The sequence below is a fragment of the Salmo trutta genome, chromosome 31, assembly GCF_901001165.1.
Source record: "Salmo trutta chromosome 31, fSalTru1.1, whole genome shotgun sequence".
NCBI classification, from domain to species: domain Eukaryota; kingdom Metazoa; phylum Chordata; class Actinopteri; order Salmoniformes; family Salmonidae; genus Salmo; species Salmo trutta.
In genome coordinates, this window is record NC_042987.1 from 10,738,921 (window position 1) to 10,756,787 (window position 17,867).

The 17,867-nt window shown below is 42.6% G+C and overlaps 1 protein-coding gene across 2 annotated transcripts in view; it reads right to left on the reverse strand.

Annotated features, from left to right (window-relative positions):
• Positions 1-6,669: 6,669 nt before the first annotated feature.
• Positions 6,670-17,867, reverse strand: part of LOC115169501 (uncharacterized) — a 32,617-nt gene continuing 21,419 nt past the window's right edge. For both annotated transcript variants that reach the window (XM_029725181.1, XM_029725180.1), the window contains 13 exons: positions 13,881-13,928; positions 13,701-13,790; positions 13,538-13,606; positions 13,376-13,447; positions 13,214-13,273; positions 12,996-13,067; positions 12,750-12,809; positions 12,583-12,630; positions 12,378-12,455; positions 12,245-12,284; positions 11,444-11,495; positions 10,911-11,325; positions 6,670-10,781 (listed from right to left, as the gene is read on the reverse strand). In XM_029725181.1, the coding sequence (XP_029581041.1) occupies positions 9,048-10,781; positions 10,911-11,325; positions 11,444-11,495; positions 12,245-12,284; positions 12,378-12,455; positions 12,583-12,630; positions 12,750-12,809; positions 12,996-13,067; positions 13,214-13,273; positions 13,376-13,447; positions 13,538-13,606; positions 13,701-13,790; positions 13,881-13,928 (2,838 nt within the window). In that variant the 3' untranslated portion in view covers positions 6,670-9,047. The remainder of the gene's footprint in view (positions 10,782-10,910; positions 11,326-11,443; positions 11,496-12,244; positions 12,285-12,377; positions 12,456-12,582; positions 12,631-12,749; positions 12,810-12,995; positions 13,068-13,213; positions 13,274-13,375; positions 13,448-13,537; positions 13,607-13,700; positions 13,791-13,880; positions 13,929-17,867) is intronic.

Below are 17,867 nucleotides of genomic sequence, written 5' to 3' on the forward strand. Positions count from 1 at the left end.
ACTAAAAGCCTATTTATGCTTGATCTCCATATGAAGTGGCGATTTTAGCATGTAAATCTTGGTGGGGCAAGCTCCCCCATATATAATTTTAAAAATATTTTTTTAGATGCATGCCAGCAAAACCAATAAACAATGCATTAATTGCACTATATGACGAAAGGTGCCCACAAACTGTTAATGCCTACATAAAGCTGTCCCAAGAGCAGAGCTTTCTTTTCAGCACCATGGAGTGAATCCTTACCACTGCTACACCTGGTTATCAGTGGAGCCTTGTCTGGCAGCGAAACAGTTAATTCAGCCTCATTTACTGCCTTTAAAAAATATATAGCTGATATGGCCGACTTGCTTAAAGAAATGTTGTTTCTACTGACAATTGAGATGTACATACTGGCATAGGGGAATGACGAGCGGATAAGAGGCGATCTGTAATTAAGATTAAGACCTTAATGAGTGAGCTAGGACGGACCTAGTCAATATAAGTATTTGTTCAGGACTTTTGAAATGTACAGCGACAGAGTTCAGAACATGGGCCGTTCTTAGTGTTCTCCCTGTACACCAAGTCAGAAACGTAGGATAAATAAAGGGGGCATATAAACAGACAATGAATGCTCTTACAATATTCAATGACATTTCTTTTTTTTCTCTCTCTAAAATAGGTTACATATGCACCACCAAGTCAGAACCGTAGTCTAAGTTATGAGGGGGAAAGGGACCAAATTATTAGGGTGAGGCACATCGGCTACTAACAGCTTACTACACAACATACACTTTTTGTATTACTTTCTTAGCTACAGCATACATATAACATTTTTGGACTCACCTTGTGCTGTGCTCACGAACAGGAAGGTGGAGTGGCGGTCTTATGGGCAAAGTTTGTCATGGAACTTTCATCAAAGTCTGGTATTCTCTGGATTTATGGGGCTTTCAAGACAACTGGCGCTCTTGGGGGGGGACAAGCCTGAATCCTGACGTCAGCGATCTTCAGGTCGAAGCTCTAGAAAGAGGAATCCTGACGTCAGCGATCTTCAAGTCGGAGCTCTAGAAAGAGGCCCGAGTTCCTGATTTATATGCTCAACTTATTTTCAAAATCGGAGCTTTGTTTTTTTTTTTACGTAGTTCCCCGTTGTCTTGAACTCGCTAAAGTCTGAGATTTCAGAGTTTCCAGGTGTTTTGGACGTGGCAGATGTCATACTGGATTGCCAGCATGGCCAATGTATTCAATCTTTTCTGGTCCATGGCATGTCAATGTTTAACCTTTTAAGCTTGGAAAAGAGACCCTTAAAACCAGATTTGTATCAAACACCCTCTCCACTGAATAGCAGGCTAGTGATAGCTTTGCAATGCTTGCATTTAGCCACTGATTCCTTCCAAACCACTCATTGTTGAATTTGCGATTTCAAACTTGTAATATTTGTCCAATGGTCGATGAGCACCGATACTGTAACTTCTCTTCATATGAAAAGGATTTGCCAGTAGATTGTCGACTTGATTCATGATGATGACTGCTTGAGTGAGTGACAGACCACTGAGGCAGTCACTGCGCAACTAGAGAACATTACCACCCCCTACGCTCCGTATTTTCCAGCTGGCTGCCCCACCACCACAGAAAGCACTGTGCTAGGCTGAAACACAGGGGTTGCCTTACTCAAGGAAACAAAGAGACCGTGTTTTATTAACTCAACATTTTTTTATACATTGTTTGCAAACTGGTATGTCACGTATTAATGGCAAAATAACATGTAAAATAGGCAACATTTTTTTTGCTAAACAGGTGGGGCTCACCTGCCCTGAATGACGGTCGCCATTGTTCATATGGAAGGTGTGATGCAATTGCGGAGCCTCTGGAGGCATACAAAAGCCAAATCGAGCTCTGTACCACATCGCTGTGCGAACTCCCAAATGTTATAACAATGAGAGCTCTGAATAGCTCTGCGTTGACATAATTGGTTGACGGCGGGTGGGGGCAGTACATCCTGTATAATCAAACGCACTTCCTTGACAACTTCCTTCACAACAGCTCTGCGCTGCTCCACGAATCGCAATTAGTACAGTCTGAATACCTTGACTTCTGCAGAGGCCATATCACAGTAAATGTTGCATGGCCAATGCAGATGTCGGATTGACCACGCAGCGCACAATGCACTTCTCTCTACAGAATTATCTCTCTCCCGCTAATTTGTGCACATTCATTGTTTCATAACATCACTGTGAATTGTTTGCGTTTTGATTGTTGGTGTCTATTCCCTACTATCAGTAGTAGCCTACATTTACCGTTAATTCCTATAATTTCTAATCTACAATGTTTGGTTATGAACATTTCTGTTAATACATTCAATATATTATTATTCCAGTCTTATCATTCTCAATGTCGGAGAGGACACATTGTTGCAGAGGGCACAACCTATGCTTCACTTGTGAGAAACACGTTTTGGTTTATTTCATTCTATTTATGAGTTCTGTCAATTTATTTAATTTATTTTAGTCATTGTCTTTTGTTTTGAGCGCTCCTGTTAATGTTGAGTAAGGACGCGCACCTGATTACATATAGAAGTAGGCCTATAGGCTACCAGGCCTGCACGCAAATGTAGGCATATACAGTGCCTTCCTGAAGTATTCAGACCTCTTCACTTTTTCCACATTTAAAGTTACAGCCTTATTCTAAAATGGATCAAATTTCCCCCCCCCTCAATCTACACACACCCCATAATGACAAATCAAAATCAGTTTTTCAGAATTTCTTGCTAATTTATTAAAAATGATCACATATACATAAGTATTCAGACCCTTTACTCAGTACTTTGTTGAAGCAGATTCGGCAGCAATTACAGCCATGACTCTTCTTGGGTGTGACACTACAAGCTTGGCACACCTGTATTTGTGGAGTTTTCCCATTCTTCTCTGCAGATCCTCTCAAGCTCTGTCAGGTTGGATGGGGAGTGTCGCTGCACAGCTATTTTCAGATCTGTCCAGAGATGTTTGATCGGGTTCAAGTCCGGGCTCTGGCTGGGCCACTCAAGGAGATTCAGAGACTTGTCCCGAAGCCACTCCTGCGTTGTCTTGGCTGTGTGCTTAGGGTCATTGACGTGTTGGAAGGTGAACCTTCGCCCCCAGTCTGAGGTACTGAGCGCTCTGGAATAGATTTTTATCAAGGATCTCTGTATTTTGCTCTGTTCATCTTTGCCTCGATCCTGACTAGTCTCCCAGTCCCTGCCGCTGAAAAACATCCCTACAGCATGATACTGCCACCACCATGCTTCACCGTAGGTATGGTGCCAGGTTTCCTCCAGACGTGAAGCTTGACATTCAGGCCAAAGAGTTCTATCTTGGTTTCATCAGACCAGAGAATCTTGTTTCTAATGTTCTGAGAATCTTTTGGTGCCTTTTGGCAAACTCCTGTCCGTTTGGCCACTCTACCATAAAGGCCTGATTGGTGCAATGCTGCAGAGATGGTTGTCCTTCTGGAAGGTTCTCCCATCTCCACAGAGGAACTCTGGAGCTCTGTCAGTGACCATCGGGTTCTTGGTCACCTCCCTGACCAAGGTCTTTCTCCCCTGATTGCTCAGTTTGGCCGGGCAGCTAACTCTTGGAAGAGTCTTGGTGGTTTCCAACTTCTTCCATTTAAGTTTGATGGAAAACCTGTTTTCGCTTTGTCATTATGGGGTATTGTGTGTAGATTGCTGAGGACATTTTGTTTTATTTAATCAATTTTAGAATAAGGCTGTAACGTAACAAAATGTGGAAAAAGTCAAGGGGTCTGAATACTTTAAGGCACTGTAAATGTACCCATCTGGGGATCTGATAGTATTTCTGGTTGGCTTAAGGCACCACCACTAATTTTTTATTTCACCTTTATTTAACCAGGTAGGCAAGTTGAGAACAAGTTCTCATTTACAACTGCGACCTGGCCAAGATAAAGCAAAGCAGTTCGACACATACAACAACACAGAGTTACACATGGAGTAAAACAAACATACAGTCAATAGAAAAATAAGTCTATATAATGTGAGCAAATGAGGTGAGATAAGGGAGGTAAAGGCAAAAAAGGCCATGGTGACAAAGTAAATACAATATAGCAAGTAAAACACTGGAATGGTACATTTGTAGTGGAAGAAAGTGCAAAGTAGAAATAGAAATAATGGGGTGCAAAGGAGCAAAATAAATAAATAAATACAGTAGGGGAAGAGGGAGTTGTTTGGGCTAAATAATAGATGGGCTATGTACAGGTGCAGTGATCTGTGAGCTGCTCTGACAGCTGGTGCTTAAAGCTAGTGAGGGAGATAAGTGTTTCCAGTTTCAGAGATTTTTGAGCTGTGGAGCTTCTCAAAGTAATGTTTTCTTCACCTCAAACAGCAAGCAAAAAGTCTGTTTTTACAACCATTGAGTGACAATATTTCTAGCTCTCTCCATTTCGATAAAGGGAAAAATGTAACGCTCTGATCCAGTGGAAACGTCATAAAATAGGTCTACCTGATTACTTCTTATCAGTGCTTGACTTGGACTAAAATAGGTTCCGGTACTCATTTTGGGTGCTGGCACTGTTTATATTATTGTGCAGGAGCTTCACAATTCTTTTGAGATAATATTCTATAAGAGGAACAGGAGCTCAAGCAGTAGAACATTTGAGGTGCCGGTACTCCGCTCTTGTGAGCTCCTGCCCAAGTCAAGCACTGCTTCTTATCCCTTGTGCAAATAGCCTACAGCTGTGTCTGACCTGAGCTCACTGGTGCAGGAAACAGAGGCCCAGAATATTTTATACATTTATTGAGCTTCGGGCAGACCCAAGTTAATAGTTGATACAATGTTTCAAGTTTGTTGCAGACAGGCCATACGTAGCCAATATGATTTATAGGATATTTATTTTCATCAGGATATTTTCTACCTGCACAGGATGCAAGGTTTTTATTTGTTGGCCTTATGTAGGCTATTTTTTACATAGTTGACAATGGCAATAGAAGTTACTTTTTAGGTTTATCATTTTCATTTAGATTTGGATATAATTTTGATTAATCACATCACACTGATTGAGATATAAATTAAATGAAACTATTCCATGAAAATGTGCACGTGAAAACCATAACCGGCACACAGATCGGTAGAAATGGTAAGATACATTTGCATTCCACATGAGAAAGGTTGCCGACTCTTCTTGTAGCCTATTACCGGCAACTTCAGGAGAGTAATGGCAGAATCTGCGAAAGCCAGCAGGAGCGGAAGGAGAATGGTTGGGTAAGGTTAAGTTTTTCTTCTGGTTATCTTGATCTCTGGCTCCCTCTTGAGTCATTTGTGTCTTATTTCATCAAACCGTAACCTTAAAGCATCAGACAAGCTCAATGCATATAGTTGATTTTATTCAAACACATAGGGTGTGTCAATATATGGAAAAATATACGTTTCAAATTTTATACCAAACATTTGGTCAAAAGAACAGACAATTTTCGGTCGACCAAGATTAGTACAGGACAGTCCTAGAAACAACAATGTCCCAGTGATGTGTATACCTGTCCGTTTAGGCTGGCTGAGTCCAGAGGATGGTGGTCACTAGATTTGGCTGGTGAAGACACTGTAATTTATGATACAGAGACGGGTTGTATATTTGTGTATGTAAACTGGTGTGTGACCTGACAAAAGCTAAAGATGGGTTCCCCTTGAAGGTTGATAGAACTATGTCCTGTCCAGCTGGTCTGGAATCAGCTCAGGTGTCTGCCACTATAAAGATATAACACAGATACACACAACTGATAACTTAACTTAGCTATACCTCATAAGAATGTGTCATGACATCATGTGTTGCCATGCATACAGTATTGTGATAATCAGATTCCATGTTAGGCTAAATTGTTCATCAGATTCATTCTTTCGCTCCCTCTCATACTAGCTAGCTACTCACTCACTCACTCACTCACTCACTCACTCACTCACTCACACACACACACACAGAGAGAATGGCTTCAACTTAACACGTTAAGGAAATATCATTCAGTGGGTTAACATTTGCCCTTTTGTTAGCTGGTTAGCTAGAAAAGCGAAGTGGCCCGTCTAGTCAGCAAACCAAACGGGCCACTTCGCAACTCCATGATTTACGATAAACTTGAGTTTAGCTTGGCTAGTTAGCTAACGTTAGTGAGCGAGAGCTACCTAGGTAGTCACAATGGAGCCGAATTTAATGTAATCTAGCTAACTAGCTAGTTTAACTAGATGCTGTTAGCGTATAGCTAGCTACAGTTAGCTAGTTATCTAGCAATATCAACAAGTTACAATGCTCAACCAACCAAAACAATTAAGCAATTTTAGCAGCATCCAACCTCTTACCTTACATTCCATTTCCTGAACTATACTAGCTAGTCATTCCACATAAACTTCCACTCAACATTCCATAGCAGTCTGCATTTTAGCTTCACATTGTGTCCTCCCTACCCTCTCCCTCCCTCCACAACAGTCTTCAAAATTATTTTGAACTGACGTTTCCAATGAAGCACGGAAATGTCCACCGGTTCGTTGCATGAGTGGTAAGATTCTGTCAGTAATCATTCTATTGCAGCATTACCTTATCAATTTTTTGTTGAATATTACATGTTACAATCGATATATAGGCATGTATAACCACACCGTATCTGCCAGCTGTACATTTGCTATTTAACACAACAGTTGAAAATGCAATGGAAACACATGGAACTTTACATTTTTATTCAGTACATGAAAACTTAAGCAAAAAAAGTACATTTCGTCTGCACTACGTCATCACGCACTGATTTTTATCCATAACAAGTCCATTTGGTAGAAACACCACCGGTGGGAAAATGCGCATATTTTCTTTATACTGATTTTGAATGAAAATCTGTTGCCAATTGGTTGGAAACCAAGCTAGTGAGTGCATTCTGACATCACGTGCATTAAAAAACTCACGCTAAATATATTTGTAACTCGCCCATGAAAAGGTTAATTCAACTGCTGAAATCCCTCTCACTTCCTGGTCAACAGATTTTCTCGTGGAGTTTTCATTCAACAGGATTTTCAGTAACCTACATTCATGTTAAGCCATCCCTTTAAATACGGTGTACCTTTTTAAATTCAAATTCTGTCAACAGACTGACTAGAATACATTGAGAATGGGTTTAGAATATAGAGATCAATAAAAGAAAGCCATATAAATATATGCATATTCATCTCCGTTTCAGCACCAACTGGTAGATTTAAAAATACTCTTGATTATTTAGACACATTTTAGGGTTACGAAAGTATGTATGAATCATAAAAAAAACAGGTTTGGAGAACATTTACGCACAGAATGTATTGATGAATCAAAAATACATCTTGAAAGTTGTCATATTCAATCCATGAAATATTGGAAGGTGGGGAAAAGTGCACAATAAGGAATGAACAATAATTATAGCTATCCTATTCCTCACTAATCATGGAACTGTATGACCGGTCCAGTCGTCGTGAACCGTGTGCCAGGCTCCAGGTTTAACCTGCTACGTGTGGTCTGATTTCCATAATGATTCAAATAGGCTACATGTCCCAAATCATTGCACAACATTAGCCTAATATGATCCACTAATGCTAGCGACCCTCAGGACCAACTCCACAGACGTGACAGAGGAAAGAAACGTAAATGGAATGGAATGATGCAAAATGTAAGCTACAAATTGAAGAAAAAGAACACTAAAGTGACATTTATACATGTATGTGGGTATTACTGGTGGTGGCTCCCAATAGTGGATAATATTTAACATTATACAAATTGTAAAATAAAACATAGAAAAGGCCGGGCAGAAAATTAAAACATTACAAAGCGCATGCATAAAATCGTCAGGTTCAGCACAGAAGCCTATAGCTTGGATTTCCAAATGTCATCTACGCAAATTATGAGGGTGCACAATTAAAATTCAGAATAACGGTACAGCTATTTATAGCCTACTAAACTTTGGAAAAGGTGCCGCAATACATGTCATGTTGATATGATTTTCAGTTTTCTTCCATATGACTGGTTTCACGTTCTTCTCCAGGGATCATAACGATGAATGATCTAAAACAATTGCTATGTGTATTTGCAATCCCTTTCTCCAAACGGATTACTCACTTACACAGCTCTTATCAATGTATGTATTACAGTGCATGGAGAATGCTGTTATTTGTATTTTAAAAAAATAAGTAGATGCTTTTTCCACTTGAAACAGGCAGAATATGGCGTCTCTGTTGACACTTCTCTGCCACACCTCCGCCACACCTCCATTTTATTAGATCTCCACCCCGAACAAATAGCGGGTGAATAGCATGCTTTTCTCTTGCTTAAGTTTAGGTCAGAATACGCATAGAGACAAAAGTGCCTAAAAAAGTAATTGCGTTCCATTTATGTGCGCTTAATTCGGGTCAGAATCGGCCCCATGAGCAGCAGCCATTGTTTTATAAAGTGCTTTGAGTCAGTGTGACTCTTCCTATGGAGTTAATTGACATCTGTATGAATAGCTACCAGCTTTTGGACAGCGATTTGTTCATATAATGTTGGTTAACCGAGAACTAAAGTCCCCAGCATTTGGTCAGGCGCTCGATTAAATTCTAGGTCCATACATGTTAAGAGAAGAGATGCTAGAATGAGGAGCGGAACAAGGATCTCCACCCTCTTCGAAAGTAATGGCCGAAAGTCCACTCCACTTCCGAAATTCTAAACATGCTAACACCTGCGAAATCGTGATTTGTCCAAATAACCAGTGACAAAAAACCCAAACACCGGAACTTCTGCTACTTGTTATTCCATACATCCCATTCCTTCCAGACAATTGTTTATGTATATCTGTCCACGAGAAATTCATTTTCATACAACAATCTTTACAGTGACCTTGTTTAAAAAAATAAATGAAAAGTTTTAAAAAATCACTTTGTCATGAAAAATGTGTATAAAAAGGCATATTTGAGTTCCATTGCTCTTTCAAATATTAAAAACACAATGACTGTCTTTGTCTCAATATGTCTCCAAGTAAATAATATAAAACCAAACACTAGGTTAATCCCTTTTAGAATACTTCTTTAAGTACTCAGTTAATAATGCATCAGATGTAAAATTGGCAGATGGCTTTGGAGCGTGGACGAGAGCCTTGGCGGAGAGGCTTCTGCTCAGCATCACCATCTCTCCTGTTCCTTTCAACATCACCCTCCTTCCTGTCCCTTTCACTCTGATGAACCACCTCATCTTCATTTCTGATGCCCCCCTCCCTACCACTTTCAAATTTTCTTTGCATTTTCTCAATCTTACTCCCACGCTTTTCCTCAGCTCTTTCCCTCTTACACCCCAACTCCCTGTCTTTGTTTTCCCTCCTGGACATTCTCTCTATAATTCCTTCCTCCTTAGAGGTCCCTTTAGCTGTCCCTCTCTCAACCCCACTCGTTCTTTTCACCTCAGATTCCTCTTTTGTCTTCCCCCTCTCTGAGTCTCCCTTTAAGTCAACACTGTACTTATCTTTACTTCCCCTATCCATCTCTGCTCTCCAGTTCCTAACCCCCCTCTCTACCCCACCCCTTTCAGTCTTACTCGTTCTCTCCATCTCACCTGTTTCAGTTATGCTCCCACACTTCAGATCTTTACTGCGTCTTCTCCCTGGAGCAATCTCTGGTATTTCATCTCTACTGCCTCTCTCCCTCTGACTCCTCTTCTGGATTTGCTCTTTGTCAGTCTTGCTGCCATGTCTGCTTGCGTTTCCTCTTTCTGAAGTTTCCCTCACCCTCATCTTAGTCTCCAATCCAGCTGCTTTTTGTTCCTTCACTCTTTCACTCTTCCCCCTTTCAGACTCTACATTTTCATGCGAAATCCCTTTCTTTGTATCAGCTGGCTCATTTTTATTCCCTCTACCTTTTTGTTTTTCAGTCTTTCTTGCCTTTTCTTCACCCTCCTCATTCGTACTGCCTCTATCATTTCTTTTCTCTTTTTTGCCCTCAACATTTCCTTTTTCATTGGTGTTTCTACTCTCCATTCCTTTATCTTTCATTTTTCCTTTCTCAGACCCTTTTTTATTCTGAACGCTGCTATTATCACCTTTCACACTACCATTAGTGTCTCCCCTCTCAGTCGTCCGCTCTTTCTCCATCTCCACTTTCTCAGTCTCACACAACTTCCCCAACTCGATTGTTTTACTTTTAGGTCTCGCCTTCTCTTTCTGACCATCCTTCTTTTTAGTATTCTTCTCCTCCTTAATTTCCCTTTCCTCACTCTTATCTGCCTCCTCCTTGCTTTTATTCCATTTCTGTTCCTCCTGGACCTTCTTGTCCAACTTCTCCTCTAACTGGTCCAGCTCTTGCTCCAGCTGAGCTAGTTTAACTGGGTCTGACTCCAGGTCATCATCCACTTCCACCTCCACTTCCTCCTCCTCCTCGTACTCTTCCAGCTCGATCCCATCCATGGTTTTCTGCAGCTGGGTTTTCACCTTGTTCAGCTCCAGTAGCCCGTCCTGCAGGTCCTTGCACATCTCTCGGATCTCGGAGGCGAACTTTGTCTTGGCGCCCTTGCGCAGCTCATGGGAATCCTTGGCGAGGAAGAAGACGTCAAGTGCGAGGAAGAGAGCGGACATGACACCTGTGGTAACGCTGATGGCCTTAACAGCTTTGGCGGCCCCCCCTGCCACGCCTAGAACCTGCACGGTGCTGATGAGCTTGTCTGTGTTGATCATCAGTTTCTTTCCGGCCCGCCCCCCCTCCTTCATCACGTGCTTTATGTTGTGGTTCAGAGCCTTCTTGGCTGCACTCTCAGTGTACTTTTCAAAGTTCCCCTCCTGCAGAGCTTCCATACCTTCCTGCAGACACACAGAGAGAAAGGACACGTGAGGGATAGAGGTGGAGGAGTGTGTATGTGTATACAGGATGTGAATATGCGTGCGGTTGCCAGTTAGTGAGAAAGTGAGAGAGAAAGAACAGTAACCCACCTGTACAAACTCCATACACTCCCTGATATCCTTGATCTCCTCCTGGTAGCCCTGGATCATCTTCTCCACTTTCTTGCAGTCCATGTTGGAGTGCACTGTATCAGTGATGTTGGCCGTTGCCGAGGCGATGCTTCCAGCGGTCGCCACAGAGATGCCTACAGCGGTGACGATGATGGAGGCTCCGAAGGTGAAGGGGGCAAGGATGAGGCCAGTGATGGTGGCCACACTGCCACACACACTGGCCACGCCTCCCCCCACAGCGGCCGTCACCGTCCTCTTGTGGAACTGGTCGGCAGCGTCGGCCTGGGCCAGCAGCTCCAGGATACGGCCCTGCAGTGACGCTCCCCGCTGGTTGAAGAGACGCACAAACAGCCGAGCCGCCATGAACACACGGTCAGCCACCTGCTCCACCACCCTGAGGGAGGGAAAGAGGGAGAGACGGAGGCGTTTTAAAATGAACTTTCCATGTCAACAGAAGATGGACAATTACATTTTGAACTTGAACGTAAGGCACAGAGAGATGAATGACTCACATATCTGCTTCATCCTCTTGGAAATGGGATGTTTCATTCCACTGCTCCCAACCTGGTAACCAACAACACAAGATTTATACTTTTATCACACTTCTCCAACACATAAATATTCCCTCAGCCACTTAAATGCACGCACATGTAACAGTTGTTAAAGTACTATGTGAATTTCACCAGGTTCATATATTAATATGTCATGTTGATTTGTTATTATGCATGCCTGCATCCTGGGAGTAGGGGAGTGTTTACTTACGCTTTGCCCTGCGTGCTCGTGCTCAAATCATTTTGATGCACTATGAGGGGTAGGCACGCTTTTTCTGTCGTCTTCAGAAAAGTTTGATTCTTTTAAGCACAAAGTCATACGCACAGTGTTTTGTTCATGAATAATGTTGTATATTTAGAGGTTACTCATATGTGGATGGTATTGTTAAGATGTAATTGTACTTTTTAGGATGATGTCAACATTCTGAATTCAACATGTGGTTAATAGCTAGCTAAGGTATTAGCAGGCTATTGTATGTGTGAACGATGGCTAGCTCCTAGAATGATCCCAGTCCCTTGTATTGTGCATCTGTTGTAGAAAGAGGTGACGATTCGCAGAACATATGTGCTCTACAAATGTTTTATTTTCTATTGGATGCAGATGCAGGATGCAGAGAGTGAATTGTGCTTGATTGAAACTTCCTGATCTCCAAAGTCCACGTCTATAGTCTCAATCAACCACACACAACGCAGAGTTACAGCGGTGCAGTACAGCACCGGTTACACACAGACATACAGAAATAGTTTGATGTGGAAACACACCTTCGACTGATCTCCACCAGTCCAACAGGCCGTCACTCTCCTGGAAAAGAAACAACAATGAGAAAACATGTCAGTCATCTCCAAATCAGAGAGTGTGAATGAGTGACAGATACCGAGAGACAGACAGACACACCTCTTCAGACTCCAGAAGGTTGACTCCGTCAGTGGGGTATGCGGCCATCTCCACAGGCTGGATCTCCACTGTGCTCTCCTGGAACAGACAGACAGACAGACAGACAGACAGACAGACAGACAGACAGACAGACAGACATCAGACCACTGGACACAGGCAACATATAAAGCACCAGTATGCATGATACACATGTTCTATAGCTGACCTGCAGTGTGGCCACCCCTTGCAGCTCCACATGCTCCTTATCAGAGTCCTGAGGGAGAAATCAGAAAACCACAGCATCTATTTTACTACTACTGTATTACATAGAGGGGCATTAAGTGATGGGACTGAGTTGGAGGGGTTGAGGAACGTAAGAAGAAATAGCAATACCCGAGCAGCAGTACATTTTGGAATCCTCTGGAGAGTTCTTTTCACTTGGAATGACACAACCTGAGAAGCAACTTTGATTTAATATTCAACATGAAAATAACAAAATCATTCATAGTACATAACAAAAGTATGGCCTCAAAACCAACTGGGACCAGACAAGTAACTGTATTGAGTAGCGACGTGAGTGAAATCTCTGAAATCATAGGTCAATCATGGGTCGATTCACCTAAATAACTGATCACTCACCCGTCTCTTCATCTTGATTGTCCTCTGGCGCCTCAGCTTACCTCTCACAGGTGGCTCTGTGTCCATACTGTCCTAATAGAGAGAGAAAGATAGGACATGTAAACATATGTCGTTTACATTGTTTTCTGTTCTGGGTGTAAACTGCATAGTAACATATATCAGTTGGCTACAGTTGCTAATGCTACATGCTAATGCTCATGTTACATGACTGTAATTACCTGTTGCTCGAAAGGTTTTGGAATTCTCCTGAAGATTCCGCCAAACCCTCCTTTTTTCTCCTGTGTCAAAAATACATACACAGTTAAACATACAAAGCAAATTGGTGGGTTAACAAAGTGATGATAAAGGTAGATGTAGGTAAAATAAGGTTCAAGACTCACTTTGCTGGTGGTTGTAGTGTCGGAAAAACTATCATTGTTGGCTGAGAGTTCTCTTTGTGCAGAGAGATTTTCCTACAAAAAAAAGAGTCATTTTCTAAAACATACTTAATTATATGAAATCAAATGTATTTATACATAAAATGTAAGTATACAAAATATTACCTTAATTGTGGTGAAGTCTGAGAGGCTGTCATTGCTGGCAGAGAGTTCCTCGTACTCAGTAAGAGGGTCCTGACATATTTAGAGCACAGGGTTACTATAAACATTCATTTGATTGTACATTGATACTGTTACAAAGAACACCAGAGAGTGACAACTTTACTACCTTATCAACAGTGGAGCGTGGGGATGGCTTTGGCGATGGTCTTGGAGCCCTTTTGAAAATCCCAGTGAGTCCCAAAATCGCAGTTTTTTCCTACATCAGATACAGAGGGAGTTAATACACTAACACAAACAGTCACTAGAAGTTCCAGACAACAGAGACAACCCTTTCAGAGTAGATTACCTTGCTTTCTGAGAGGTTGTCATTACGGTCTGTTCCCAAATCTGAATCCTGAATTCAAAACAAAAGTACAGTATTAGCAGGCTACGTCAAAAACTATAGACCTTTCTTTTCTTTCCAAAACACTTGTGTGCTGTCTGATTAACTTTCTTGTTATCTCTCTCAGAATGATCTTCTTGACCCTAACCAGTCAGGCTTCAAGACAGGTCACTTAACCGAGACTGCTCTTCTCTGTGTCAAAGAGGCTCTCTGCACTGCCAAAGCTGACTCTCTCCTCTGTTCTCATCCTCCAAGATCTATCCGCTGCCTTCAAAACCGTGAACCATCAGCTCCTCCTCTCCGCCCTCTCAGGGCTGGGCGTCTCAGGCTCTGCATACTCTTGGATTGCATCCTACCTGCAGGTCACTCCTACCTGACAGGTTGCTCCTACCAGGTGACATGGAGAGGATCTGTGTCTGCACCATTTACTCTCACTACTGGTGTCCCCCAGGGCTCGGTTCTAGGCCCCCTCCTCTTCTCTCTATACACCAAGTCACTCGGCTCCATCATATCCTCACATGGTCTCCCCTATCATTGCTATGCGGATGACACTCAACTACTTTTCTCTCTCCCCCCCCCCCCTTCTGACACCCAGGTGGTGACATGCATCTCTGCGTGCCTGGCAGATACCTCAACTTGGATGTCGGCCCACCACCTCAAGCTCAACAAGACGGAACTGCTCTTCCTCCCAGGGAAGGCCTTCCCCCTCAAAGACCTCTCCATCACGGTTGACAACTCCACAGTGTCGCCCTCGCAGAGTGCAAATAAACTTGGCATTACCCCGGACAACACCCTGTCGTTCTCTGCAAACATCAAAGCAGTGACCGGCTCTTGCAGGTTCATGCTCTACAACCTCCGTAGAGTACGACCCTACCTCACACAGGAAGCGGTGCAGGTCCTAACCCAGGCACTTGTCCTCTCCACCTTGTCCCATCAAACCCCTGCAACTTATCCAGAACACTGCAGCCCGCTTGGTTTCCAACCTTCCCAAGTTCTCTCATGTCACCACGTTCCTCCGCACACTCCACTGGCTTCCAGTCGAAGCTCGCATCCACTACAAGACCATGGTGCTTACCTACGGAACAGCAAGAGGAACTGCCCCTGCCTACCTTCAGGCTATGCTCAAACCCTACACCCCAACCCGAGCACTCCGTTCTGCCACCTCAGGTTCTTGGCCCTCACACCGCTACGGAAGGGCAGCTCCCGCTCAGCCCAGTCCAAGCTCTTCTCTGTCCTGGAAGCCCAATGGTGGAACCAGATTCCCCCTGAAACTAGGACAGTAGAGCCCCTGCCCATCTTCTGAAAAAATCTTCAAAAAGTATCTTAAATAATCCTCCTCCTCACCTTCACCCCCACCCCCCCAAACATTTTAAAATGTAATTAAATTAACCAGCACTTGCACTTTGAACTCAAAGCAAGGCTTCAATCGCAGAGGAATATTAGGGAATGCTGTCTTTGTTTTTTCTGCCCCTGAACAAGGCAGTTGACCCACTGTTTCTAGGCCGTCATTGAAAATAAGAATTTGGTCTTAACTGACTTGCCTAGTTAAATAAAGGTCAAATAAAAACATTAATAAACTGACAATTCACTCAACTTTTCTATTCAATCAGGCGGCTTTTCCATTTCCCATATGGATTGAATGGATTGAAGAGTAGAGGGAGAGGTGTATGCTTCCTCATCAACAATTCCTGGTGTGCCGAAGTTGAAAACATCTATAAACATGCAATGACTTGTTCAACTACAAATCTCTGTATATTTATTGAGGCTACAGACAGCCCTTGACACTATTTTGTCTACAACACATTTTTGGGGACCTTGTAGCAGTCATAAGGTCATGAAATCAGTAGGCAGGTTGGCATGCTCAGTAGATTTATTTACAGCTCTTGGTGATCCAATGGTTAAACCGCTATATCATACAAAATATACAAGTAGATTTACCAAATGTACACAGGCAATAAATCAGAAAAATAAATCAGGTTTAACCTGTCCTAGCTGAACAGACACAAGTAGAGGGCAAGACTGCACAGCCTCTTGAGAAGCCAATTAGAATTTGTCTAAAGCCTTGTTCACACTGCAGGCCTCAATGGTCAAATTAGTTTGGTTTTTGAAATCAGTTTTGGAATACTGACGGTCCAAACAGCAAGTTACAAGTGATTAAATAGGATTTGTGTAACAACAATGCCTGCCATGGACGTTTCCCAGTTGCTTTGAGTGTAAAAAATTATAGTTTAAGAAAACGTTTAAAGCCTCAATGGATTTGATGATCCAACTTTCAAAACCAGTCCTTTTTGGTTAGCCATAGCAGTGCAACTTTGTTTTACATATTATTTATTTTTTTTGGGGGGGGGGGGGGGGTCAGTGGGTTCAAGGGTCAACGCCCTGTATAAGAAAACATTTTACCCGTCAAGAAACGGTATATACAAACACCAGTACCTGGTTTCCCTTCCATATTGAAATTAAGAATAAATCCAATAAAGTAGAAATAAACCATATTTCTGCTGTGCAATGTCACATGCATCCCTATCAATGAAGACTAGGGTGGGCTGATTTCTTTTGTAGATTTTCTCAATTGAAAAAAATATATGAAGGTGGTTCTGGAAGTATTTTTAGGGGTTGATTATTAGGTTGCATAAACATTGAGTGCTTTCCCCCCTCAATTTTGGCTTTCAAATTTGTTTTCTAAAACAAAGTGCATTCGGAAAGTATTCAGACCCCAGACCCCTTCACTTTTTCCACATTTTGTTATGTAACAGCCTTATAAAATGTATAAAATTGTTTTTTTCCCTCATCAATCTACACAAAATACCCCATAATGACAAAGCAGAAACAGGTTTTTAGATTTTTTTTTAGCAAATGTGTGTGATATATATATATACACACACACACACACACACACACACACACACACACACACACACACACACACACACACACACACACACACACACACGTGTATGTATAAGGGTCTGAATACTTAAATAAATGTGATATATCACATTTAAATAAGTATTCAGACCCTTTACTCAGTAGTAAACTAGTTGTTGAAGCACCTTTGGCAGCGATTACAGCCTCGAGTCTTCTTCAATATGACACTACAAGCTTGGCACACCTGTATTTGGGGAGTTTCTCCCATTCTTCTCTGCAGATCCTCTCAAGCTCTGTCAGGTTGGATGGGGAGCGTCGCTGCACAGTTATTTTCAGGTCTCTCCAGAGAAGTTTGATCGGGTTCAAGTCCGGCTCTGGCTGGGCCACTCAAGGACATTCAGAGACTTGTCCTGAAACCACTCCTGCGTTGTCTTGGCTGGGTGCTTAGGGTTGTTGTCCTGTTAGAAGGTGAACCTTCGCCCCAGTCTTAGGTCCTGAGCGCTCTGGAGCAGGTTTTCATCAAGGATCTCTCTGTACTTTGCTTCGTTCATCTTTCCCTTGATCCTGACTGGCCAGGTGATGAACGGTGCCTGGTTTCCTCCAGACGTGACGCTTGGCATTCAGGCCAAACAATTCAATCTTGGTTTCATCAGACCAAAGATGAAATCTTGTTTCTCATGGTCTGTGTCCTTTAGGTGCCTTTTGGCAAACTCCAAGCAGGCTGTCATGTGCCTTTCACTGAGGAATGGCTTCCGTCTGGCCACTCTACCATAAAGGCCTGACCAAGGCCCTTCTCCCCGATTGTTCAGTTTGGCCGGGCGGCCAGCTCTAGGAAGAGTCTTGGTGGTTCCAAACTTCTTCCATTTAAGACTGATGGAGACCACTGTGTTCTTGGGGACCTTCAATGCTGCATACCTTTTTTGGGGGGGGCTTGGTTTTTGCTCTGACAGGCACTGTGAACTGTGGGACCTTATATAGACAGGCGTGTGCCTTTCCAAATCATGTCTAATCATTTGCATTTACCACAGGTGGACTCCGTTCAACTTGTAGAAACATCAAGGATGATCAATGGAAACCAGATGCACC